Source organism: Dendrobates tinctorius, unplaced genomic scaffold (assembly GCF_039654945.1).
Source record: "Dendrobates tinctorius isolate UK_male_01 unplaced genomic scaffold, ASM3965494v1 ptg000162l, whole genome shotgun sequence".
Classification (NCBI taxonomy): domain Eukaryota; kingdom Metazoa; phylum Chordata; class Amphibia; order Anura; family Dendrobatidae; genus Dendrobates; species Dendrobates tinctorius.
Window position 1 is genome coordinate 59,273,959 of NW_027361829.1, and position 18,824 is coordinate 59,292,782.

Sequence of the window (18,824 nt, forward strand, 5' to 3'; positions counted from 1 at the left end):
ACTGAATAATGGCTCCACATAGTCCTCCATACAGAATAATGGGCCCCACATAGACCTCTATATAGGATAATGGGCCCCATATAGTCCTCCATACAGTATAATGGCCCCACATAGTCCTCCATACATAATAATGGGCTCCACATACTTAGTCCTATATACAGTACAATGAGCCCCACACAGTCATCCATATAGTATAAAGGCCCCACATAGTCATCCATACAGTATAATAGCCCCACATAGTCCTCCATACATAATAATGGGCTCCACAAACATAGTCCTATATACAGTATAATGAGCCCCACACAGTCATCCATATAGTATAAAGGCCCCACATAGTCATCCATACAGTATAATGACCCCACATAGTCCTCCATATAGTATAATGACCCCAAATTGTCCTCCATACAGTATAATGGCCTTACATAGTGCTCCATACAGTATAATGGTGTCACATTGTCATCCATACACTATAATGGCCCCCACATACATAGTCATCCATACAGTATAAAGCCCCACCATAGACCTCCATACAGAATAATGGGTCCCACATAGTCCTCTATACAGAATAATGGGCCCCATAAAGTTTTCCATATAGTACAATGGCTCCACATTGCCCTCCATAAAGTATAATGGCCACGCATAACCATTTATACAGAATAATGAGTCCTACACAGTCATCCATACAGAATAATGGCTCCACATACTCCCCCATACAGAAAAATGGGTCCTACATAGTCCTCTATACAGAAGAATAGGCCCCACATAGACATACATACAGAATGTTCTGCCCTCTGAATATAGGGCAGCCTGTTGAGTTATGTGCTCTGAATAAAGCAATCTGTTTGTATTATGTGTTGGGTTAATTATAGCACCATCTAGTGGTGGCTGAATTTATAGCTTAGTCTTAAACAGCATTCACAGCCTGTGCCTTTAACAGATGCAATGCACTTTGGGATTGAAGCAATGCATGTGGTAACAAAGCAGTGTATTCTGGGATGAAGGAGACTCCATCTTCTTTTTGTGTATCTCATAGGATGCACATGTGAATTTTGTCCTCCTGTTTAATCCTTGTTTTCCTGTGACTTCTCTACTTGAGTCGCTATCTGGGTAAAGCATATCTGGTAAGAATCAGTGTTTTCTTGCAATGCAGTGATTTACAGAGATGTTATTTACTGTCTAGCAGCCTGGAGATGTCATTAACTGTTTAGCTACCAGTTCACAGTGAATGTAATAAGGGACTCATGTATTCTCACGTTATGTTTGCATCACTGTACACTTTCTATAAATGTATTAGCTGTGTTATCATCTGCCGAATACTTACCTATGTCATTTTGTATTCCTTGTAGTTTTACCACGCATGTTCTATACTGTTCACCAATAAACAAGATAGACTACAGTCTGCTTATTTGGAACACAGAACAGTGGTTTATGCTAGATGCGCAATTGCACACCGTGACAATGTGTATGAAGGCAGAACACAGAATAATGGCCCCCACATACATAGTCCTCCATACAGAATAATGGGTTCCTCATACATAGTTTTCTATACAGTGTAATGGGCCCCACAGTCATCCAGATAGCATAATGGCCACATATAGTCCTCCATACAGTATAATGGCCTTACATAGTGCTCCATGCAGTATAATGGGCACCACATAGTCCTTCACACAGCCTAACGTGCCTCACATTAAAAAAAAAATAAAACAAATCCTCACCTCTCCTCATTCCCTGCTGCTCCAGTCTCCTCAGCATGTTTTTTGAAGCTCTGCACTACAGCACAGAGAGTGTTAAATAGTGACATCATTGTGCTCGCTGCGCTAAGATGTCAGAGGCAGAATGATGGTTGAGAGAACACCAGCTGATGTGTCCTCTTCCATCATTGAAAGTGTGATACCAGGAGGAGAGGGGGCAATCTATGACAGCGGCATTTAACATGCACGCGCTGGAAGCAAGGTTGCAAACCACACCCATCAGCGCCCATGTTACATGACTGTGGGTCACCGATCGGTTCGAATGGCAACCCCTGTGGTTGACATTACCAGATAGCTAGCAAGCAAGCATTTCTGCTACACAGAGCAAGGCTGCTGTGTGTATCACAGGCAATCAAATGATTGCAGCTTCTAGTCTCACATGGAGGCTATTAAAGCAAGTAAAAAGTGGAAAAAAATGTTTTTAAAAATATTAAAAAAATAAGGAAAATAAAAAATACACATATTTGGTATCACCGCATTCAGAATCACCCGATCTATCAATGTATAAAAAGAATTACCGTATATACTCGAGTATAAGCCTACCCGAGTATAAGCCGGGGCACTTAAATTTGCCTTGAAAAACTGGGTAAGCTTATGGACTCGAGTATAAGCCAGGTATGCATTGTCCTCTCATCCCTATCCTGGTATGCATGGCTCCCCCCATCCCTGTCATGGTATGCATGACTACTTATCCCCTATCCTTGTATGTATGGCTATTTATCCCCTATGATTGTAAGCATGACCCCTGTTAAAAAAAAAAAAACAAAAAACCCAACATCCTATTTACCTGCCTGCGCGCCCTCGCTGCATCTCATTCTGGCGCCAGCATCTCTTCCGGCTGGGCCCCGCTCAATGTGCACTCCACGCCTATGGGAGTGGAGAGGCATGCATATTCATTACCTTAATGAGCGGGGCCACGTGATCGCTTGGCCGGAAGAGCTGCTGGTGCCAGAACGAACGAGATGCAGTGCCAGCGAGGGCATGCAGGTAGGCGAGTAGGATGTGTGCTGGAAGACTGTGGCTGCAGATGGCACTGTGCACTATTACAGCAGCGGCACAGACATTAGCCACATCCGCTGGTTCCTGCCCCTGTGACCCGCTGCTCCCCCTTCCCCGCCGTCTTTCTGGGACAGTTGACTCCTGTATAAGCTGAGGGGGGTTTTTTCAGCACAAAAAAAGGTGCTTATACACAAGCATATATGGTAATCCATAAACTGCGTAAAGCGAAAAAAAATCAAAACTCCAGAATTACGTTTTTTTGGTCGCCGCAACATTGCATTAAAATGCAATAATGGGCGATCAAAACATTGTATCTACCCCCAAATGGTGTCAATAAAAACGTCAGCTCGGCATGCAAAAATAAGCCCGCAACCAGCTCCAGATTATGAAAAATGGAGACGCTACGAGTCTCGGAAAATGGCAACTTTTTTTTTTTTTTTTTTTTTTTTTTACAAACTTTGGATTTTTTTCACCACTTAGATAAAAAGAACCTATACATGTTTGGTGTCTATGAACTTGTAATGAACTGGAGAATCATAATGGCAGGGCAGTTATAGCATTTAGCAAACCAAAAAAAAATTGTAGAATTGCATTTTTTTGTAATTTCACCGCCCTTTGAATTTTTTTTCCTGTTTTCCAGCACACTATTTGTTAAAACAAAGTGTGTCATTCTGTGTGTCGTAAAAAACAAGCCCTCATATGGCCATATTGACAGAAAAATAAAGTTATGGCTCTGGGAAGAAGGGGAGCAAAATTCAGAGACACAAAAACGGAAATACCCCTGGTCTATAAAGGGTTACCCTAATTATGTTTTGGTACCTGTTTATCGTAAGTGTGTACAAGTTCACGTTACTGATACCTTGCTGTTACTGATATTACTTGAGCGCTTTATACCTTACAATGGTTCTTTACACCATGGTTCCCCAACTCCAGTCCTCAAGGTCCACCAACAGATCATGTTTTCAGGATTTCCTTAGTATTGCTCAGGTGATAATTGCATCACCTGTGCAATGCAAAGGAAATCCTGAAACATGATCTGTTGGTGGGCGTTGAGGATTGGAGTTGGGCAACCCTGCTTTAGGCTATGTGCCCATGTAGCATTTTTTAAACGCTCAGGAAACGGGTTCTCCTTCCCAGAAAACGCATGTTTTTTTTCCACGCGTTTTTGCAGCGATTTTTCCGCTTTTTTTGTGCCAAAACACGCGTTTTTGATGCGTTTTTTCCGCGCATCTTTTGGACTATAGGAAATGGCCAAAAACACGGACCTAAGCAGAAATTAATGAACATGCTGCGTTTTTTACCGCTACGCGTTTCCTTAGCGGTAAAAAAACGCATCCATTGGCACAAAAAGGCCAAAATGCATTTAAATGAATGGGATGCTTCTTTTAAGCGTTTTTGATGCGGTTTGAACCCGAAAAACACATTAAAAATGCTTAAAAAAACGCTACGTGGGCACACAGCCTTACACTGTTTTTCACCAACAGTACTTCTTGCTTCTCTAGTCCCAAATTAAGGCTGTTTTACACATATCTTTTTGCCTTTTTCCCAGAATCACATAGCCTTTCCCATATTTCTTGGTCATTCTAGTTTTACTGCAGTATGCTGTGTTTTCTAATGAATTTACATATCAATAAAAATCTGTATTTTATTTTTCAATTTATCTTGCTTTGCTTTTCATTTGAGGTTTAGCAAACATAGGAGACTGCCAATTGAGAGGTATAAAAAGGTGTTCACTGATGTAATAATAGCAAGTCCTTTACAGAAAATGTACTTTCTAGAAAGTCTGTGGGTGCAGTCCTCCAAACGCAAAGTACTTTTTAATATTTTATTAGGGTGACTTTCCAATGAGAAGTCATAGTGATTGAGAACTGTGTATAAAAAAAAGTCCTGAACATACTATAGATCTTTGACTATACTGTAGTATTCTGCTTCTGCCAAAAATTGTGAAGAGTGATATACATTGGACTTTGGAATGGTTTTACTGTTCATCTACTTTAATAGACTGAAACTCTACACAAATCACTGTCCATCATTATTGGAAAATTTGTTGTGTACGCTTTCACCTTGGTAGAAATGAACAATCAATTAACAACCTTTGTGTGCAAAGAGCTCTATGAATATTAGATGGCACACATATCTCATTTAAGCAAGCACACAAGCACCATGACTGTGACCAGGGGCCGCCAAGACAGGTAAATAGTGCTTACTGTATGAAGGTGATTACATTGAAAACCTAATTTTAATATCAATTAGAAGATGTTCATACTATTGTTGTTAGGCGTCGGGTTCCTGTCGCTGCACAGCAGGAATCCCGAGCTTTACTTCCGGTGGTCTCCTATTCCTCTCCAGCCGCAGAGGAGGTTGCTCAGCAAACTCGTCGGTCCCGGTGCTCTGCCCAGACCAGCTCCATGGGTTTGCTTGCTGCTGCCACCTCTGGCACAGCTATGGCAATGCATGCTGCTCAGCAACGAGATTCTCCAGGGACTAAGTCCCCATGTCGGGTCACTGAGCATGCCTGTGGAGTGATCTCTCATTGGAGATCAAGGGTCACGTGCTCAGGTCCTGCTCGTGTTCGGATTGGTCCATCCGAGAAGGAAGGTCCCAGACGCTCGCGGCTATAAAAGGTTCGCATGGCCGCTCGGCCATGCGCTAGGATAGCCTGTATTTTCAGACTTTTAAGGAGTGAGTGGTGTATGCATGTATGAATGTCTCTGGTGACTGACTCATTATGAAACCCCTACCCTTGGTATGCATGTGTTGTGCAGCCTAGACTGCTAGCACCCAGGCTTAGGTGTAGGTAGGTCAGAGTTTGAGTCAGGCATTAGCCATCATCAGTGACTCGGCATGCCTCAGTGCCCCGTGCTCCACACTCCATAGTCAGCGTTTATAGCGGCGCTCGTGGCAGCGACGCAGTGCGCTCAGTGAGCCTAGAAAGACTCTAACCCCGTGTCCTTAGGGTAGAGTTCTGTGGCCGCTTGCTGTGAGCTCTTTGGCCGGGCTCTGTGAGTTAAACAGGCTCCGGCATCCACGTTCAGCGGCTGTGCGGCTCTGTGAATTTACAGAGTCAGCTCCTGTTCACATTGGGTGACGTAACCCACGTGTGACTGTTTTTACGCCGCTCTATTCTTCCACCATTACTTAGCAACAGTGTACCACCTCTGTACGGTGGACCCCGGGCTGCGAACGCACCTACTATTATTTTATAATTTGGTGCGTTCCGCCAGTCCTAACATTATCCTAGCGCCAGGGTCTGGCTAGTAACAGCGACTGCTGCAGAACATTCAGCAAATGCAGGGCAGATTGGCGGCTCTCGAGCATCCAGCCTCAGCTGCGGATGTTACTGCGGTCGCTGTTCAGGCAGCCACAGAGGCTGTCTCCCGTGTGACCACTGCCATCCCTGCCCCGACTTTGTCCCGCCTCCCACTGCCCGAGAAGTTCTCGGGTGATATTGCCTCTTGTAGGGGTTTCGTGAGCTAGTGCTCGATACAGCTGGAGCTGCTGGCCGCACGATTCCCCTCCGAGTGGGCCAAAGTGGGATTTATTATTTCCCTCTTGTCGGGCAGGGCTTTGGAGTGGGCCACACCGCTGTGGGAGCGTGGTGATCATGTGGTGCAGAGTGCCTCTCAGTTCTTGGACACTGTGAAGCATGTCTTCCTGGGACCGCGAGTCACCCATGACACCGTGCTCCGGCTGCTGGCATTGTCACAGGGTTTGTCCATGGTCAGCCACTTTGCCATCCAGTTCCGGACGCTGGCCTCGGAGTTAGAGTGGCCAGATAAGGTCCTCATTCCGGCATTCTGGAGAGGTTTGGCTGGCCATGAGGACGCTCTGGCCACCAGTGAGATTCCTGCTACACTGGAGGAGCTTATCACCGTCTCCACCCGTATAGACCTTCGCTTTGCCGAGCGAAGGTTGGAGCGGTCCCAGTGTAGGCAGAGGTTTAGGATGGCATCCAGTTTTGCTAAACCTCTGGAATCTCCCGATCGGGCATCCGAGCGTCAGGTGGCTTCCCGCAAGGGATCCAGGCCCCGGCCCGCTCGACCCCTGTGATCTGTCATGGTTGCCGACAGTCCGGTCACTTTGCCAACCAGTGCCCACAGCGGCTGGGAAGGCGCTCGCCCCTAGTGGCCGTAGGAGGCGGCTCACTAGAATCCGCTGCATTTTCCTCCAAGTTGTCCTTTAAGGGGACACTTGGGTTTGGTTCTTCCACTCTGGCGGTGGAGGTTTGCGTGGATTCCGGAGCGGAGGGTAATTTTATGTCATCTGCTTTTGCTCAACGGCACACGATACCACTGCTTATGATGTCCAAGCCAGTCACCATCAGTGTAGTGAATGGCGCGACTCTGCCCTCACAGATTACCCACCAAACCGCACCACTGTTACTCTCGGTGTCTCCATCTCATCAGGAGACGATACCCTCGGGCATGACGAGGAGGGATATCAACCAGGTCCTTCTAGGGATCCCCTGGTTGCGGTATCACTCTCCCCATATAGAGTGGTCCTTGGGGAGAATTCTTGGTTGGAGTAAGTCATGTGAAGGTAGAGGTCTGAAGGAATGCGTCCAGGTTGCCTCCACCGAGGTCCCCGCAGATCGTTCCTCACTTCCCAAACACTATCGACAATATGCGGACGTGTTCTCCAAAAAGGCGGCGGAGACACTTCCACCGCATTGCCCCTATGACTGTCCTATTGACCTCTTTCCTGGTGCTGAGCCTCCCCGGGGTCAAGTCTATCCCCTCTCTCTCCCGGAGACAGAGGCCATGTCTCAATACATCAGGGAGAATCTGGCAAGAGGATTCATTAGGAAGTCAGTGTCACCAGTGGGGCGGGATTCTTCTTCATCCAGAAGAAGAGTGGGGAACTACGTCCTTGCATCAATTACAGGGGTCTTAATGCCATCACCGTTAAGAATAAATATCCTCTACCCCTGATATCGGAGCTGTTTGATAGGTTACAGGGAGCGAAAGTGTTCACCAAACTTGATCTGTGGGGGGCTTACAACCTGATTCGCATCCGTGATGGGGACAAATGGAAGACGGCATTTAACACCTGACACAGGCACTATGAATATCTGGTGATGCCCTGCGGGCTCTGTAATGCACCAGCCGTCTTCCAAGACTTTGTGAACGATATCTTCTGGGATATGCTTACCACCTCAGTAGTAGTCTATCTGGATGATATTCTCATCTACTCTCCAGATATTGACTCCCACCGGAGAGATGTTTGCAAAGTTTTCGACCTCCTGTGGGGAAACTCCCTCTATGCCAAGTTGGAGAAGTGTGTGTTTGAGCAGGAGTCCATGCCTTTCTTGGGGTATATCATCTCTGCCCAGGGTTTGGCCATGGATCCTGCCAAGCTACAGGCGGTGATGGATTGGCAGGAACCCCATTCTCTCAAAGCGGTGCAGCACTTTATGGGGTTCATAAATTACTATCGCCAATTCATTCCCCACTTCTCAACTTTGGTAGCGCCCTTGGTAGCCCTCACCAAGAAGGGTGCAAACCCCAAGTTGTGGTCAGAACCTGTCTCCAAGGCCTTCTCCTCTATTAAATCCCATTTCGCTAGCGCTCCCATTCTACATCGCCCTGATGTGGATAAACCCTTCCTTATGGAGGTGGATGCCTCTTCCGTCGGTGCTGGAGCGGTCCTGTTCCAGAAGGACTCGCAAGGTCGGAAGCACCCATGCTTCTTCTTCTCCAAGACCTTCACACCAGTGCAGAGGAATTATTCCATTGGCGACAGGGAGTTGCTAGCAATGAAGTTGGCCTTTTCAGAGTGGAGACACCTCCTGGAGGGGGCTCGTCACCCTTTGCAGGTGTTCACCGACCACAAGAATTTGGTCTATTTACAAACAGCCCAGCGGCTGAATTCTCACCAGGCCAGATGGTCCTTGTTCTTCTCCCGATTCCACTTCACCCTGCATTTTCTCTCCAGGGAGAAGAACGTCTGGGCCAATGCTCTCTCCCGCTCCATGGTGTCATTGGAGGAGGAGCAGCCCTGGCTGATAGTCCCGTCTGAGAGCCTGAGGACCGTGGCTCCGGTCTCCCTTGAGTCTGTACCTCCGGGCAAGACTTTTGTCCCTGCCCAACTGCGACCGGAAGTCATCTCTTGGGCTCATTCGTCCAGGCTGGGTGGACATTTTGGGACCAAATGGACCTCTGAGCTTCTGGCGAGGATGTACTGGTGGCAGCATATGGCCTGTGACGTCAGGGACTATATACGGGCATGCGTCTCTTGCGACCAGAATCGGCCCTCTCGGCAGCGGCACACTGGGTTACTCTATCCTCTGCCGGTTGCTGACAGGCCCTGGGAGATGGTCGGTATGGACTTTGTGGTGGATCTTCCCAAGTCCAGTGGCAGCACCGTCATTTGGGTGATCACCGATTATTTCTCCAAGATGGTGCATCTGGTACCACTCTCTCGGCTACCTTCGGCACGGGGCCTGGCAGCGTTGTTTATTAAATATGTTTTCTGCCTGCACGGCATGCCGGATAAGATTGTCAGCGACCGGGGTCCTCAGTTTGTGTCTCGGTTCTGGAGAGAGCTCTGTTCTCTGCTCAGCATAGAGCTAAATCTCTCCTCGGCCTATCATCCCGAGACGAACTGGTTGGTTGGGAGAGCCAACCAGACCCTGGTGACATATCTGCGACATTTTGTCTCGGCCAGGCAGGATGATTGGGCACCCTTGCTGCCGTTGGCGGAGTTCGCCTTGAACAACCCGGTGGCCGACTTCACCGCTCAGACCCCATTCCTCTTAAATTACGGCCAGCATCCGCGCGTCCCCGTACCCATGCCCGTGTCGTCCACCGACTCTAGGGTGGCAGACTGGGTGGTGGAGGCACGTGACATTTGGGATCGCATGCAGGATGCTATCCGGGCCTCCAATGAGAGAATGAGGTCCTCCGCTGACACTCGTCGGCGCCCGGCTCTAACCTTCGCCCTTGGTGACATAGTGTGGCTCTCCGCTCGAAAAAAATCAGGCTGCGGGTGGAATCCGCTAAGTTCACACCGCGCTATATTGGCCCTTTCAAGGTCCTCGAGCAGATCAACCCTGTGGTCTACCGCCTGGCTCTTCCACCACACTTGACTATCTCGGACACGTTTCATGTGTCTCTCCTTAAGCCGGTGCACATGTCCTGGTTTTCTGAGCCATCTGCTGGAACCATCAGACCTGTCGTCAGACGATTTTGAGGTCAATGCCATCGTGGGATGCGGGATGCAAGATGATGCGGGGCAAATTTTTTTTTACTTAGGCTGGTTTCACACTTGCGTTTTTTGCGCTGTACTTTAGCGCTAAAAAACGCATGCGTTTTTTCCTATATTTTGCATGGGATGCGCTTATGTGCGCATGCACATACGTTTGTATGCGTTTTTCCGAGCATGCGCTTTTTTGTGGTGTGCGCTCGGGCGCACAAAATGCATCCTGTTGCATTTTTTGAGCGTCCGACTTGCCTCAAAAAAACGCATGCGCGCGCAATGCGTTTTTTTTACAGCAAGACACCCATTATAAGTCTATGGGTGCGCATATGTGCGCATTGCCATGCTCATGTATGCGTTTTTTTGCGCATGCGTTTTTTGTTGACCATTAGTTAGATAATGGAATTTAGGGGTTTGGGTTAGAGTTAGTGTTAGTTAAGGGGGTTTAGGGTTAGTGTTAGTTAAGGGGGTTTAGGGTTAGGGTTTGGGTTAGTATGGTTTGGTTAAGGGTTAGGGTTTAGGGTTAGTTAGGGTTTATGGTTAGGGTAGGGTTAGGTTAAGGGTTAGGGTTAGTATGGTTTGGTTAAGGGTTAGGGTTAAGGTCAGGGTCAGGGTTAGGGTAAGATTTGGTTAAGGGGTAGGGTTAGGGTCAGGGTCAGGGTTAGTAAAGTCATGGCTTGGGTTAGTGTGAGGGGCCAACTAATGTTGGAAAAAAACGCAAACGCGGTAAAAACGCACTAAAAACGCATACAAACGCATAAAAACGCTGCTTTTTTTCATGCATGCTCATAAAAATGCTTGAAAAAAAAAGCAGCATTTGTATGCATTTGTATGTGTTTTTTCCATGCTTTTTTTGCAGGAAAAACGCGCTGCAAAAAAAGCAAGTGTGAAGGTAGCCTTAGTGGATTGGAAGGGTCATGGTCCAGAGGCGCGGACCTGTGAGCCAGTGGAAAACATCCACGCTCCTCTTCTCATTGCGGAATTTGAGCGGAGCGAGGCTCAGAGAGGAGGGGGCCCTAGGAGGGTGGGTAACGTTAGGCGTCGGGTTCCTGTCGCTGCACAGCGGGAATCCCGAGCCTTACTTCCGGTGGTCTCCCATTCCTCTCCAAAAAACATGAAGTATGGAGGGCACAGCTAGCAGTAACACGGGTTCACCACGGATGTACAAGGAAACATTATGCGAAAAAGAAGAAAAAGAGGTACATCCAACAAGGGAACTCCAGTACAAAAATATCAAAGTGAAAAACATGTATAAATTTTATTGAGAGCATGTACACAACACAGCAAGATAAAAACACTTAAACACACAAGAAGCATGTCACAATCATATGATGCTGAAAAAGTGACTTTCCCACAGAAGATACCCCTATTAAACAACAATTTGATTTAGGTATGAATGCAGCAGACAACTGGGCAAAAAAGAAATAAAAGAATATCTATGACGCTCAACATATGAGCATAGATCATATATTGTGAAAAAGCCCCAAAAAGGGCAACACATTAAACACAGCACCATGCAGCAAAGGAACCCAGTAATTCAGAACAGCCAAGAGATTATATTGAGGCTGTTCAAGGATTGATAACCTTTAAGTTGGAGAAAGGGAAATGGGAAACCCTTACATATCCAGAGGTGAAGTGTTGGCAATGGACGGTCAAAAGGAATAATAGCCCAATTACAAATGAAGCCAGTAGCCTGCGGGGTAAATCAAAGAGGGAACCGCACCCAGTCGCAGAGGAGGTTGCGCAACTCTGGCACAGCTATGGCAATGCATGCTGCTCAGCAACGAGATTCTCCAGGGAATAAGTCCCCATGTCGGGCCACTGAGCATGCCTGTGGAGTGATCTCACATTGGAGATCAAGGGTCACGTGCTCAGGTCCTGCTCGTGTTCGGATTGATCCATCCGAGAAGCCAGAAAGGTCCCGGATGCTCGCGGCTATAAAAGGTTCGCATGGCCGCTCGTCCATGCGCTAGGATAGCCTGTATTTTCAGACTATAAGGAGTGAGTGGTGTATGCACTTATGAATGTCTCTGGTGACTGACTCATTATGAAACCCCTACCCTTGGAATGCATGCGTTGTGCAGCCTAGTCTGCTAGCGCCCAGGCTTAGGCGTAGGTAGGTCAGAGTTTGAGTCAGGCATTAGCCATCATCAGTGACTCGGCACGCCTCAGTGCCCCATACTCCACACTCCATAGTCAGTGTTTATAGCGGCGCTCATGGCAGCGACGCCGCGCATTCAGTGGGCCTAGAAGGACTCTAACCCCGTGTCCTTGGGGTAGAGTTCTGTGGCCGCTTACTGTGAGCTCTTTGGCCGGGCTCTGTGAGTTAAACAGGCTCTGGCATCCACGTTCAGCGGCTGTGCGGCTCTGTGAATTAACAGAGTCCGCTCCTGTTCACATTGGGTGACGTAACCCACGTGTGACTGTTTTTACGCCGCTCTATTCTTCCGCCATTACCTAGCAGCAGTGTACCACCTCTGCACGGTGGACCCCGGGCTGCGAACGCAACTACTATTATTTTATAATTTGGTGCGTTCCGCCAGTCCTAACATTTGTGTCATTAGAAATACTGCTAATTTCCATGACTCTGTTGTACTAGCAGCCATTTATTGATTTTTTTTCTGTCTGCCATATTTATCCCATGCCACGAAGTGCACAACAAATAGCATATGAAGCATGACTTTTAACCAAGAGGTAGGAAAAAATGGGTAAAACATGGATTTATTCTGCACTGCTGAATAACTAGAAGTCCAAATGTATTTTCATAAAGATATGTGGTTTTATTCAATGAGTTTCAAAGTTCTTAGACTTCTTCATCAGGAAATACAGCAAACATTTGTGGCATTTCCTGATGAAGAAGTCTTAGAACTTTGAAACGCGTTGAATAAAGCATATGCCCGGACTTCTAGTTATTCAGCAGCGCAGAATAAATCCACGTTATACCCATTTTTTTTTCCTACGGTTGGTCATCAGTGGACCTGTGGATCTGCTGTAGCGAATATTCCTACAAGCTATATTATAGCTCCATATGGTGAGTACAATTCAATTGTGTTAACCATTTGTGTCTTGGATAAGACCCTATTTTGCGCTATTTTCTCCAGCATCACTCATTGGATTTTACCTAGAGGTGAGAGAATTTATTCGAAGGAAATTGAATTAACAAATTTCACAAGAATATGGATTTTTTGCTATTTTGTCTACGTGAATTCAGTAAGCAAAATGGGGGCAGTTGCGATTGCCATTTTGTTGAAGCATAAACTGCAAGGTAATCAGTTAAAAAAAAAATAAAATGAAATAAATCAAACCTCACCAATCACCTTGTTCTTTTCTTTTCCCCTTCCTTTGTTGCATGTATCCTCTAACAGCTTAACTCCATGCCATGGCCTCAATTTCTCACTAGGCCTCTGATGTAACTTTACACTGTGCCATTGTGGCCCACATCATGAGGTCAGATATTACGATGTGTGTTTTCCAAGGCACAGTCAATGCAGTGACGTCAGAGGCCTAGCCTGCGATTCAAGACAAGGAGTGAAGCGGCCAAAAAGATGTGCGCAACAAGGGAAAGGAGAAAAGAAGAGGAGTGGACATCCAATAGTGGGCTGCGAGACATGTGAGCATTATTTCATTATTATTATTTTTTTTTTAACTCCTAAACGCTGGGGTTACTTAAGAGTGTAATAAGGAATATTTAATCCCCAGGAAATACCTTTGCTCTGCATCAAGTTTACCTATAAAATTTGCAGTGTTTGCCAAATTTTATCTTGCAGATTCGATCATCTCTAGTCTATTATAGTTGTCTGTCTTCTTGCAGGTTCCCATTAACCGCTTCACCCCCAAGGGTGGTTTGCACGTTCATGACCGGGCCAATTTTTACAATTCTGACCACTGTCCCTTTATGAGGTCATAACTCTGGAACGCTTCTATGGATCCCGGTGATTCTGACATTCTTTTCTCGAGACATATTGTACTTCATGATAGCGGTAAAATTTCATTCAAATAACTTGCGTTTATTTGTGAAAAAAAATGGAAATTTGGCAAAAATTTTGAAAATTTTGCAATTTTCCAACTTTTAATTTTTATGCCCTTAAATCACAGAGATACGGCACACAAAAAACTTGATAACTAACATATCCCACATGTTTACTTTACATAAGCACAATTTTGGAACCAAAATTTTTTTTTGTTAGGAAGTTATAAGGGTTAAAAGTTGACCAGCGATTTCTCATTTTTACAACACCATTTTATTTTTAGGACCACATCACATTTGAAGCCACTTTGAGGGGTCTATATGATAGAAAATACCCAAAAGTGACACCATTATAAAAACTGCACCCCTTAAGGTGCTTAAAACCACATTCAAGGAGTTAATTAACCCTTTAGGTGCGTCACAGGAATTTTTTTGAATATTTAAAAAAAAATGAACATCTAACTTTTTTTCACAAAAAAAATATTTCAGGTTCAATTTTTTTTATTTTACCAAGGGTAACAGGAGAAATTGGACTGCAAAAGTTATTGTTCAATTTGTCCTGAGTACGCTGATACCTGATTTGTGGGGGGGAACGACTGTTTCGGCGCATGGCAGAGCTCAGAATGAAAGGAGCGCCGTTTGACTTTTTCAATGCAAAATTGGCTGGAATTCAGATCGGACGCCATGTCACGTTTGGAGAGTCCCTGATGTACCTAAACAGTGGAAACCCCCTACAAGTGACTCCATTTTGGAAACTAGACCCCCCCAAGGAACTTATCTAGATATGTGGTGCGAACTTTGAACCCACAAGGGCTTTACAGAAGTTTATAACGTACAGCGGTACAATTAAAAAATCATTTTTGTGGAAAAAATATGATCTTTTCACCCCAATTTTTTATTTTCCCAAGGGTAACAGGTCCCTAAAAGTTATTGTGCAATTTGTCCTGAGTATGCTGATACCCCACATGTGGGGTAAACGACTATTTGGGCGCATGGCAGAGCTCGGAAGGAAAGCAGCGCCATTTGACGTTTTTGGCTGGAATTGAGATCGGACACCATGTCGCGATTGGAAAACCCCTGATGTACCTAAACAGTGGAAACCCCCCACAAATGACACCATTTTTGAAACTAGACCCCCTAAGGAACTTATCTAGATGTGTGGTGAGAACTTTGAACCCCCAAGGGCTTCACAGAAGTTTATAACATAAAGCCGTACAATTAAAAAATCATATTTTTTCCACAAAAATGATCTTTTCACCCTCAATTCTTATTTTTCCAAGGGTAACAGCACCCTAAAAGTTATTGTGCAATTTGTCCTGAGTACGCTGATACCCCACATGTGGGGGTAAACCACTATTTGGGCGCATGGCAGAGCTCGGAAGGGAAGAAGCGCCATTTGACGTTTTTGGCTGGAATTGAGATCGGACACCATGTCGCGATTGGAAAACCCCTGATGTACCTAAACAGTGGAAACCCCCCACAAATGACACCATTTTGTAAACTAGGCCCCCCAAGGAACTTATCTAGATGTGTGGTGAGCACTTTGAACCCCCCAGTGCTTCACAGAAGTTTATAACGCCCGGGCGTGAAAATAAAAAATTTGTATTTTTTCCACAAACATGATCTTTTAGTCACCATTTTTTCTTATTTTCCCAAGGGTAACAGGAGAAATTGAACCCCAAAAGTTGTTGTCCAATTTGTCCTGAGTATGCTGATACCCCATATGTGGGAGAAAACTACTGTATGGACACACGTCAGGGCTCGGAAGGGAAGTAGTGACGTTTTGGAATGCAGACATTGATGGAATGGTCTGCGGGTGTCATGTTGCCTTTGGAGAGCCCCTAATGTACCTAAACAGTGGAAACACCCACAAATTACCCCATTTTGGAAACGAGAACCCCTAAGGAACTTATCTAGATGTGTGGTGAGCACTTTGAACCCCCAGTGCTTCACAGAAGTTTATAATGCCCGGGCATGAAAATAAAAAAATCGTATTTTTTCCACAAACATGATCAATTAGTCGCCAATTTTTTCATTTTCCCAAGGGTAACAGGAGAAATTGGACCGCAAAAGTTGTTGTCCAATTTGTCATGAGTACGCTGACACCCCATATGTGGGAGAAAACTACTGTATGGACACACGTCTGGGCTCGGAAGGGAAGCAGTGCCATTTTGGAATGCAGACTTTGATGGAATGGTCTGCGGGTGTCATGTGCGTTTGGAGAGCCCCTGATGTACCTAAACTATTGAAACTCCCCACAAGTGACCCCATTTTGGACACTAGACCCCCCACGGAACTTATCTAGATGTGTGGTGAGCACTTTGAACCCCCAAGTGCTTCACAGAAGTTTATAACGCTCGGACGTGAAAATAAAAAAATCATTTTTTTCCACAAAAATGATATTTTTGCCCCCAATTTTTTATTTTCCTAAGGGTAACAGGAGAAATTGGACCCCAAAAATTGTTTTGCAATTTGTCCTGAGTAGGCTGATACCCTACATGTGGGGGTAAAACACTGTTTGGGCACATGGCAGAGCTTGGAAGGGAAGGAGCACCATATGACTTTTTCAACTCAGAATTGGCTGGAATTGAGATCAGACGCAATGTTGCATTTGGAGAGCCCCTGATGTGCCCAAACAGTGGAAACCCCCAATTCTAACTCCAACCCGAACCCCAAAACACCCCTAACCGCAATCTCAGCCCTAACCCAAGCCCTAACCCTAACCCTAACCCTAACGGAAAAATGGAAATAAATACATTTTTTTAATTTTATTATTTTTCCCTAACTAAGGGGGTGATAACGGGGGGTTTGATTTACTATTTATGGCGGTTTTTATGTTTGGCGGCTGTCGCACGCTAAAAGACGCTTTTTATTGTAAAAATAGTTTTTGCATCACCACATATTGAGAGCTATAATTTTTCCGAATTTTGACCCACCGAGTCATGTGAGGTCTTATTTTTTGCGGGACGAGTTGACGTTTTTACTGGTACCATTTTCGGGCACGTGACATTTTTTGATCGCTTTTTATTCCGATTTTTGGGATGCAGAATGAACAAAAACCAGCGTTTCATGAATTTCTTTTGGGGGAGTGCGTTTACACCGTTCCGCGTGCGGTAAAATTGATAAAGCGGTTTTATTCTTCGGGTCAGTACGGTTACAGCGATACCTCATTTAGGTCTTTTTTTATGTTTTGGCGCTTTTATGCAATGAAAACTATTTTATATAAAAAATAATTATTTTTGCATCGCTTTATTCTGCGAGCTATAACTTTTTTATTTTTTCGCTGATGATGCTGTGTGGCGGCTCGTTTTTTGCGGGACAAGATGACGTTTTAAGCGGTACCATGGATATTTATATGCGTCTTTTTGATCGCGCGTTATTACACTTTTTGTTTGGCGGTATGATAATAAATCATTATTTTTTGCTTCGTTTTTTATTTTTATTTTTTAAGGGGTTCGCTAAAGGGGTTAACTAATGGGACAGTTTTATAGGGCGGGTCGTTACGGACGCGGCGATACCTAATGTGTACTTTTATTGTTTTGGGTTTTTTTTTACTTTCAAAAAATGAATTTATTGGGGAATATTTTTTTTTTTTTTACTAATTTATTTGGCGATTTTTTAAAAATTATTTTTACACTTTTTATTTTTTTTTACTTTATTACATAGTCCCAGGTGGGACATCACTGTCCTGTGACAGATCGCTGATCTGTCACATCACAGATCACTGTGACAGATCAGCGATCTGACACAGGCACTGCAGAAGGCTTCCTCATGCTTGCGCTTTGCAGGCACTGAGGAAGCCAGCTTCCTGCAGGCCCCCGAAGGCCCCCGTCGCCATCTTGGATTCGGGGGCCTGGAGGAAAGGAGTCCCCCGCAGCAGCGCTGCACATTGCGCTGCCGTGGGGGGCTCAGGGAAGCAAGGAGGGAGCCCCCTCCCTGCCGATGCTTCCCTTTAACTCCCGGTACACCGCGATCATGTTTGATCGCGGTGTGCAAGGGATTAACGTGTCGGGGCGGTCCGTGACCGCCCCTGACACATTGTGCCGGGTGTCAGCTGTGATAATCAGCTGACACCCGGCCGCGATCAGCGGCGCTCACCACGTGGGCGCCGCTGATCGCGGTGGACGTACTATCCCGTCCATGGGCATAGGGGCCCGGGTCCCATGGACGGGATAGTACGTCGGATGTCAGGAAGGGGTTAAAAAGTAGCAAAAAAAAAAAACCCAGAATAAACATACCTTCTTTGTGTAGAAATCCTTCACCATTGACTGTATGGAATCAAAGTCTCCACTTATGAAATCTGGTAGGTATCTAAACAGGAAACAAAAACATTGTGAGTGAATCCATATTTAGACAATGTAATAATTAGATTACATACCGGACAAAGCAGATAATATATGTCAACTAAAAGGTAAAAAGCTACATACAGTTAATCATAAATATGTCACGATTCATTTTTGGATTCGTGGCAGATCTGGTTCTGCTATAATTTAAATGCAGCTTTTTTCCTTTCAGACAAGCAAGGGTTAATGTCAGTTTCCTTGCTGGCAGCTGCTGATGTGGGTGGTGACCACTCCCACCATCCTTTAAATAGTCATCTGACGCATCAGCTGACTGTTGGTGATAGAGTTTTTTTCTGGAGACCAGCCGATGAGTGAGGAGCTCTTTGGTGTCAGCGTGTATCAGCTGCTTGAGGTCCTGGTTCCGAATCCTCTGCTGTGTGGAGCATGCAGCAGAAGCTTGAAAGCTAAGTTTCTTTATTCCCTGTCTTTGTCTGTCTCATGCTTGTTACTACCCCCTGTGTTTACACCATCTGCAGTGGTGATGCTAGTGTCTTTGCCAGCCAGTGCACTAGCTAGAGCATAGTGAGATGACAGCTAGGGACAAGGCACGTGAGAGCAGCGGGGGGA

At 45.5% G+C, this 18,824-nt stretch overlaps 1 protein-coding gene across 6 annotated transcripts in view; it reads right to left on the minus strand.

Moving 5' to 3' along the window:
* Positions 1–18,824, minus strand: part of TPK1 (thiamin pyrophosphokinase 1) — a 794,751-nt gene that overhangs the window by 392,294 nt on the left and 383,633 nt on the right. For all 6 annotated transcript variants that reach the window (XM_073550050.1, XM_073550048.1, XM_073550049.1 and 3 more), the window contains one exon: positions 18,153–18,225. In XM_073550050.1, coding sequence (XP_073406151.1) covers positions 18,153–18,225 — 73 coding nt within the window. The remainder of the gene's footprint in view (positions 1–18,152; positions 18,226–18,824) is intronic.